At 42.9% G+C, this 9235-nt stretch overlaps 1 protein-coding gene and 1 long non-coding RNA gene across 3 annotated transcripts; one reads left to right on the top strand and one right to left on the bottom strand.

Annotated features, from left to right (window-relative positions):
- Positions 1 to 1453: 1453 nt before the first annotated feature.
- On the top strand, positions 1454 to 3267 carry LOC139025500 (uncharacterized). 2 transcript variants are annotated; one of them, XR_011477090.1, is made up of 2 exons: positions 1454 to 1517; positions 1670 to 3267. It is a non-coding gene; the product is annotated as an uncharacterized lncRNA (long non-coding RNA). The 2 variants fall into 2 exon arrangements; XR_011477091.1 differs by having other exon boundaries at positions 1454 to 1602.
- A 2694-nt stretch (positions 3268 to 5961) lies between these two features.
- Positions 5962 to 8571, bottom strand: LOC112074723 (dystroglycan 1-like; the record flags this gene model as incomplete). Its single annotated transcript, XM_024141838.2, has 1 exon — positions 5962 to 8571. A coding segment is annotated over one exon (2364 nt), but the record flags the coding sequence as incomplete, so codon positions are not given.
- Positions 8572 to 9235: the final 664 nt, after the last annotated feature.

The raw sequence follows: 9235 nt of genomic DNA, 5'->3' as shown, positions 1-9235 counted from the left end.
GGGTATAGAATAGTGTTGATAGGGGACCACTCCATGGGTATAGAATAGTGTTGATAAGGGACCAATCCAAGGGTATAGAATAGTGCTGATAGGGGACCACTCCATGGGTATAGAATAGTGTTGATAAGGGACCAATCCAAGGGTACAGAATAGTGCTGATAGGGGACCACTCCATGGGTGAGAAGGGCTTTATAAATAAATTCGATTGATTGAAATTTGATCGATTAACATTTTATCAGTATTCACCTTCCTTCATTTGAAAAGACACCGTCATCGTCCCCACACAAACCTCTCTGCAATGTCGCAGCTACAGAAAAAAACCCACGTGTTTCTTAAACCCATATAAAGTAGCTTGAGGGATATATGTGACGGAAATGAGACAACAAATGCTGCTCATACACAGCGTCTTTGGGTTCAATATATATAATATATAATATAGGTATAAGTTCATTGAAGGCTACGTAGATCACAATAGTACTGCTTTCTGCTATCACAAGGATACTGGACAGTTAGCGTTGAGTACGACACGCTTCTAGTTTCAGTCGAGATACATTTTTGTTGTTGTCGAGCTTTCTGGTACAAATAAAATACATGTCCGTCAAGGATGAAACACTCCCATTGGTACAAGACCAAACAAGCCAATAAGAGAAGGTCACAATAATAGTTGGGTGAAAACACTTTTTTTTTTTAATACAAGATTTCAACATACAGTGTCTAGTGGCATAAATAAAACAATGTTATTAAAACACAGGAGAAGAAAAATGCATTTTTCACCATGCATTGTTTACTCAAGCATTCATACATGTGTACATCCCTCTTCTCTAGGTTGTAAGTTCCCTGCGGTCAAGGACGATTGTCAGGCTTTTCCCGACCGCTCCAGATGGAAAACCGTTTTCCTTCAATCTGCATTTTCTCAGTCCATGGGGTATCATCCCTCTATTTCCTCCACATGGGGTATCATCCCTCTATTTCCTCCACATGGGGTATCATCCCTCTATTTTCTCAGTCCATGGGGTATCATCCCTCTATTTCATCCACATGGGGTATCATCCCTCTATTTCCTCCACATGGGGTATCATCCCTCTATTTCCTCCACATGGGGTATCATCCCTCTATTTCCTCCACATGGGATTCATCCCTCTATTTCCTCCCATGGGGTATCATCCCTCTATTTCATCCACATGGGTATCATCCTCTATTTCCTCCACATGGGTATCATCCCTCTATTCCTCCACATGGGTATCTATCCCTTATTTCCATCCACATGGGGTATCATCCCTCTATTTCCTCCCATGGGGTATTCATCCCTCTATTTCCTCCACATGGGGTATCATCCCTACTATTCCTCCACATGGGTATCGATCCCTCTAATTCTCCCCATGGGTATCATCCCTCTATTTCCTCCACATGGGTACATCCTCTAATTCCTCCCATGTATCATCCTTAATTCCTCCCCATGGGTATCATCCCTCTATTTCCTCCACATGGGGTATCATCCCTCTAATTCCTCCCCATGGGTATCATCCCTCAAATTCCTCCACATGGGGTATCATCCCTCTAATTCTCCCCATGGGGTATCATCCCTCTAATTCCTCCCCATGGGTATCATCCCTCTATTTCCTCCACATGGGGTAGGATCATCCCCATTTCCTCCCCATGGGAATCACAGGGTATCATCCCTCTATTTCCTCCCCATGGCGGTATCATCCCTCTAATTCCTCCCCATGGGGTATCATCCCTTCTAATTCCTCCCCATGGGTATCATCCCTCTAATCCTCCCTCCCTTCCTCCTCTTCCCCATGGGGTATCATCACTCTAATTTCCCCCTCCTTCCCCATGGGGTATCATCCCTCTAATTCCTCCCTCCTTCCCCATGGGGTGGCTTACAAAGAGGCTAGCTCTTTGTCATGTGTTTTAGCATGTCAATTGAACGTCTGTCTGATACGTGGAAATGTGTTAAGACAAGCCAAAATAACTTTTCACTGCGCTGTACTTTGGCAACCATTTTGTTTGCGAACCAGAGGAGTCCCATTTTTATTGGGAAGGCGGTGGGGGGGTGGGGAAACAGGTATTTCAAGTAACAAAATGACAAAAATGAAGGACAAACAGTGTATAATGTCCCCCTGAAACCATTATGATAACCATATTATTCTTGTAATTATTATAATCATCACTATCACTATTGTTACTATCATCATTATTCCAATCGTAAGTACTAATTCACTCATGAATTTAAAAACTAAATGAAGAAAACATTCTCTATAGCAAACAAAATAATATAGTAAAATATGCACCTTGTCGGGGCTTTAGGAGGCCTTCAGTCAGTCCTGCTTGCTGCATATGAAGAKATTAATTTCTAAGGCTGATTTGATTTGACACACACACACACACCAATCTCTACATTTCAAATGGGCCACAAAAAAAAAGGAAATCTAATGAAAGAAAATGGACAACACAGAAACACAGAAAAGCTAATGAGATGGAGGGCACTCGTCCATCGGCTTCAACAAAACGTAAAGGTTGACACACCTTAACGTGTATCCTTCAGGACCGCTATCGGGTTCTAAATGAAAAGAATAATGTTTTTTTTGTTGTGGATTCCATATCTTTTGCAATACCGTTGCTGATATCTGAACTGTAATGCAACTGAAATGTAGCCAACAGATATGATATTCTGTCAACAAGGCATTTGAACCAGTTACTGACTGCGATTACATTTTAATTTTTTTTTTGCATCGTTGGTTTCTTCTCCGTTAAGCTTCGCACAATCAGAACATCATCATCATCTCCTCTTAATTTGAGTCAAATGGGAATAAAACCCGAATTTGAGAAACATACGTCACTAACACTTTCACTTATGGACATGTACGGGTTTTAACACAACATGTGTGCTTGAGTGTGTCACACGTGCTTATCTTAAGTTAGGATTTGACTCAGTGTAACTAAGCCCGATTATTTTGCTAGCCTAATGAATGAATGGAGCTTAATGGTGAAATGACTACGCCACTAAAAAATATATATAAACCAACAAAACAAAAAAACGTACCTATTGTTCTATAAATCTCACTCAAACGTGGGAACAAAATCTTTGTCGATCTCAGTAACTGTCATATGTAATTATGTATTTATTATTTGACTAACTAACAACCCTATTGGGATAAACCATCTAGGACGATTACTGCAGCTTGTTCCTCGTCAGAAATCAAAAGAACTGAAGTGATGACATGATCTGTGGACGCAGGGGGGGYGGGTCAGCAAGTTARTTTACATATAACTCATAAACCTAATCTGTATTTCACGGTGGTGAGTGTGATGGAAACATTGAACTGAAAGGAGATCTACAACCATGTTAACCTTTTTTTGAACGGTTCGAGGTTCAACGTCAAAATGTGTCATCTAGTCAAGATTAATAATACCAGTTTTAGTTCAAGGAGACAGAATTATGAACCAGTTATTGTGACAGGAATCAAGGGGTCTCAAAATGGCTGACATGATTAGATAGATGGATAACACGTCTTAATGAAACCTCTATGGACGTAGACATATTGACTCATCAATATGGGGAAGCATTAGAAAACCAATTATAACCCAAACTCATCAATAAAAAATAAATCTCTATATTATAATGTACGGCAACATACCAAGCAAGATATACCATCATAATCCACTCTGTTATATATATATATATATATATATTGATGATTCATTCATTCCAATACTATTGGGACTTGTTGGATTAGAATTTCAAACGTGTGAAGAAGGAAGAATTATCTGGATATCGATAGACGGAGGTCGGCTTCCAGACACTCAAAAAGCAACACTTGGTATCTGACAAAAACAAACCATGTAGGTACATCGTCATCATTATGCGTGCACATCATCATCATCATCATCATTATGCGTGTACATCATCATCATCATTATGCGTGCACATCATCATCATTATGCGTGTAGTACATCATCACTCATCTAACCTGCATTGACCACTCACCACCACCACCACCACCAGGCAGCACCTTACGTTATTGCTAAGGGTCACTTTCAAAGTCGTTAGTGAAGAAGAATTTGAACATTAAATAAAACAGGTCATTCCGACTGTATAACAGGAGGTACATTTCAATTCGACAATATGGCAAAAAATGTAAAATAATCCCTTGAAATAGGTGACCAATGAGAAAAGGTATATAATAAGGAATCAATTGTCTACTCTAAGATTTTACAAATTGCAGTACACTATTCATGTATTTATAGATTATTTTTTTTAAACAATTTGATGCTGTATCAAAAACGGTGTAAAAAAATTAGATAGAGATTTTATTAACCATTTTTTTCTGTGTTTTCTGGTAATCTTGTAATTGGGATATTCCCATTTCTTTCTTTCTTTCTCTCTCTCTAACTCTCTCCCTCTAACTCTCTCCCTCTAACTCTCTCCCTCAACAATGACCTTTGAGTTGTGAATACATGCTGTATCCCTTTCAGGACATTCTCAATCACTCTCAACAGCCCTAAACTGTTTCCTGTGAAAACAAGAGCATCATCACTACATAAAAAAATAATGACCCCCTTGTCTAAAATAAACTGCAGGAGGCTTTTTTCCACATCTGARTTACACAAAACGTTMTTTTTTTMGGACTAAAAATACACACAGGCCGAWCCATCGTTATTTACAGAAGACACTTGTCGCATCACCATAAAGGCAAAATGGCATTCAAATTGTCAATYTTATGATCATATTCGGATCATGATACTCGTTTTAACCCATTTTAAACAAGAATAGTAAAAAAGGGGCATTGTATTGTGTTATATTTCTCTCTTGAATGATTTTGGGTGGCTTTGGGAAACTCAGGCAAAGTAAAAACAAGAAATATAATAATAATAACCAGGCCAGGGTAACCATCTGGTAATAACCCGGCCAGGGTAACCATCTGGTAATAACCAGGCCAGGGTAACCATTTGGTAATAACCAGGCCAGGGTAACCATCTGGTAAGAACCAGGCCAGGGTAACCATCTGGTAATAACCCGGCCAGGGTAACCATCTGGTAATAACCCGGCCAGGGTAACCATCTGGTAATAACCAGGCCAGGGTAACCATCTGGTTGTCATTGCCTTCCATGTTAACGTTCACTAACCCTGACTAGGCCTACCTACTAAGTGTACCGTTCATTTCTGATCGGGGGAAAATGAGATCCTGCAGGCTATTTCAGTCAGGAGATCTGCTCCACCGCCACCAAAACAATCCTATCTATCTATCTATCTATCTATCTATCTATCTATCTATCTATCTATCTATCTATCTATCTATCTATCTATCTATCTATCTATCTATCTATCTANCTATCTATCTATCTATCTATCTATCTATCTATCTATCTATCTATCTATCTATCTATCTATCTATCTATCTATCTATCTATCTATCTATCTATCTAATCTAACCTTAAAAGATATAAAGTTTAGAAGAAAAAAAACAGAAAAAAACTTTTTTTTCTAATTCTTCTTTTAGGCTACCTTTGTTATGCTCATCTTGACTAGACATTGTGTGAATAAGGGTAAACATATACAATTAGTGTTAAAAGGCAAACCTTATTGAATCCAAACAGCCATCGATCAGCCGTTGTGTTTAGCTGTCTGCAGGGCTGTCCCAGATCAACATGATTATGTTTGTGTTTCTTTTCATTCACAGAACTCTCTATCTCATCATTAAAAACCTTTTTGCCCGCAATGTGTTTGTTTATTGTCCTCTTGTATTATTCAAGATAAAAGAAGATTAAAAAGGCAAGTAGTTTGATCTTAAAGTCAAGTCAAAAAACAGAAGAAAACCAGAACCAAAGACACAAAATAAAACAAAAAGGCCATTTAGTTTCAAATGGAGAAAAAGTTGCTGGGACAGGAGGGGCGTGTCTTCTCAATCTAGCTGTTCAGCTGTAGCCAATGAGACGACGAGAGACTGAATAGTGTCATTGTTGTGGCTACTGTTGCCGAGGCTACCACCTAGTTCTCCCTCCCTCCCATCGTTCAACCTTAACTCAGCCTTGATCAGATCAGCACAAAACCCTCCCAACCCAAAATGTCCGAAGTTCATTACCACTTTGCAGAGCCTCTACCCTCCTCCTCCCACCCCTTACTCCCAAACAGACAACACTGGTGTGAGACGGTTACAAGTCCCCCCTGCTTCCCCTCTCCTCCTCTGGAGGAGCCAGCTAACCTTAGGGTGGTACGTAAGGTGGTGGGGATCTGTAGGGGGTCATGTTCTTTGGACGAGAGCCTTTACCTTCCATGGGGACAGTGAAAGGGGGTGGAGGCTGGTAGGGAGGGGCATTGGGATCCTCATCCCTCAGAGCTGTGTACTCCCCCAGAAGGTCCTGGTTCAAGGGGGTGGTCTCTGGACTGGCCATGTTGGGGTACTCTGGCGGAGGCAGTGGGGGTTTCTCCTCCTGCAGGATGAGGGGCATGGAGGAGGACGGAGGGGGCTTGGAGTCGTCAAGCTCGTCTGCAAAGATTATGGGCACCCCCTTCTTAATGAAYGTAGCCTGGTCCTCGATGGTCAGCTTTCCCTTGCGCTTCTTACGGTAGCAGATCATGGCGATGATGCCGGCGATCAGCAATATGGCTGCCACCACCACTGCAGGGATGACCGTGTGGAGGTAGACGTCGTCCGTGCTCTGGCGTCCGGRGCCGAGCGTCGGGGTGACGGCCGGGGGTATAGGAATGGTGATTTCACTTGGCGGCACGAACATGTAGTTCCGGCAGGCAGCTGTCCCTTTGACCTTGATGTCGATGGGTTTGAATTCAGGCTCCATGGTGGAGATGAATGTCTGGGAGGGCCTTCCCTGGGCGTCAGAGATCCTCCTGGACATGGTCTGGATCTGCTCCTTGGGACAGGGGTTCTCTTGAAGGCTGTTGTTGGTCCACGCCACCATGATGGATCCSTTGGTGATGTTCCTCAGGGTGACTGTGCTGCTGTTGCGGTCCCCGAAAGAGTATGCCAGTTTCTTGATGAGCAAAATCTTCTTGTGGATGTCGTTGGTCACCTGGTGAGGTTCCCCGTGGAAGCGAGCCTGGAACAAGACCGGGGACTTATCGTTGGAAGCCCAGCGGTTCACACGGACCTCAAAGGCGTCGATCGCGTTCAGACCGCCCTTATCGGTGGCCTGCATGAAGTACTCGTGCTTCCCGATGTGGTTCGAGTCAGGTAGACCGTACAGCAGCTGACTTGTGCTATTAAACTGTATCCAGGAATCATCTCCGACCACTTCGTTGTGGTTCATCCTCAATGTCAACCTCAGCTTGTCTGTCGTACCGTCCTCCTTGTCAAAGAAAGTATCGGATGGGATTTTCACTTCAAAATATGTGCCCACAAAGGCATTGACCTGATCGATGGGGTTGCGGAGATCTGGTTTCTCGTTTCTTGGGTCAGGCACGATGGACGAAGGGGTGGTGCGCCTGACTGGTTTGACTGTGGTGGTCTTGGGCTCCCTTGGCATCGGAGTGGTCTTCGGTCTCTTTGGTTTCTTGGTTGGCTTTCTGGTGGCGACTGTGGTGGGTGGAGGGAGTGTCGGCGTAGCTTCCACAACGGTATGCCTGGTCATGGTGGGTTSAATGGAGATGGTACTAGTGGACTCCATCACTCTGGTTGGCAGGGGTGCACCCTGAGTGGGAGTGTGGGAATAAGAGTCTCTGACACGGATCGTGGGCTTCATGGGCAAGGGCACAGGRCCTCTCATGGGTGGYGCAGAGCTGTCTGTGGGGGCAGCAATGGCAGGTGACGATAGGGTGGGTACAATGCGAACAGGGGGCTCGACGACAGACGTTGGGGGAAGCAAAGCTAGAACAGGAGTAGGGGTATTGTTGAGCTGGCGCCTCACCCGTTTTGGGATATGAGGCTTCTTGTTGGCGATGTGCCAACCGACGACCGGATATCCCAACTGAGCCGACATAGTGCCCTCTTTAGCCGGCGCCTGGACGCTACTAATATTAGGGACGTTACTCTGGTCCAGGGAACAGCCCAGCTTCCAGGATAACAGGGCTCCGTTCTCCACCACCTTTTTGGCATTTCCTGGTCCGGCCATGAAGGCGGACATATCGAACAATCTGTTGTTGACCACGGGAAGTATCTTCATGTGCTGGAGCGCCACGCCAGAGAACTTCTTCATCTTGCCCAGCAGCTCCACCCTCTGCCTGGAGCTCATCTTGGTCAGGTCGGCATCCAGAATCACTGTGAGCACCGTCACCGGCTCCTCYTTGCCACAGACGAATGGCTGTACCTCGTTGTTGGAGTTGTTGGACGCTGACTGGATGGCTACCTGGATCGGGTCGGTGTCAGCGTGCTCTTCTGGGTGAACCTCGACGGAGAAGATATCCTGGCTGCCGTTGGATGTGGAGACGGAGATATAGTGGACACCCTTGTCCTCCCCCAGTGGTAGACCCTGTAGGATGTTTCTCTTCCAGTCCCAGTGCAGCCATGTTGGTAGCGTCTCCTTGCCTGACTCAGTTATCTGGGGAAAAAAACAAAAGATAAAGAGTTGATAAGTCCCTTTTGTTTCAATTAATAATTTAAGATAAAAGAAAAGAAAACAACATGAAAAATTAATATGTTCACGCCCACAAAATTTGCAACTTCTGTTCTACTTACAGAATGACTGTTTTCTTGATTGTGTAACTAGTTTATAAATCATTAAAGATGAACTATGCATAAATCACTCCGCCATTTCCTGGTTGCAAAAATTCTAATAGTTTGCCTTATTTCTGTTTACGTGACAAAACAAGCAAGTATAGTGTAGTATAGTATATTGCATTGTATCATCAAAAACAGTTTTCAGTTGTTTGAAGCTGGTGTACAAAACGGAAAGCAAAAGACAAACATTTAACTTAAGAACGGGAAGCATAGAAATAACACACATGGAACAGATCTACCGCTTCTTAGACTTGCTTTCAATGAGAATGACAGATCTATAACTCAAATTTCTATGTGAATTTGGTCAGTTGCTCCCAAAAGTTTRATATTGCAGCCTTTAATAACAGAGAAGAAAATAACAGGAGATCTTGTTGTTGTTGTATCTTGTGGGTTTATAAAAAATAGGAGATCTTGTTGTTTTAATCATTATAAATTTTGTACAAAGCTGCTACTGGTGATTTTCTTCACTCAATTTAAATTGTTTCTATTAGATTAGTGCAAAAATATGTTTCTCGATAAGGTTAAAGGTGAAATATAGTGAACAATTCACAAGATACAAT

The sequence above is a fragment of the Salvelinus sp. IW2-2015 genome, unplaced genomic scaffold, assembly GCF_002910315.2.
Source record: "Salvelinus sp. IW2-2015 unplaced genomic scaffold, ASM291031v2 Un_scaffold2776, whole genome shotgun sequence".
Lineage (NCBI taxonomy): Eukaryota > Metazoa > Chordata > Actinopteri > Salmoniformes > Salmonidae > Salvelinus > Salvelinus sp. IW2-2015.
Note: the sequence above shows the minus strand (reverse complement) of the source record. Positions and strands in the feature narration are given on the sequence as shown.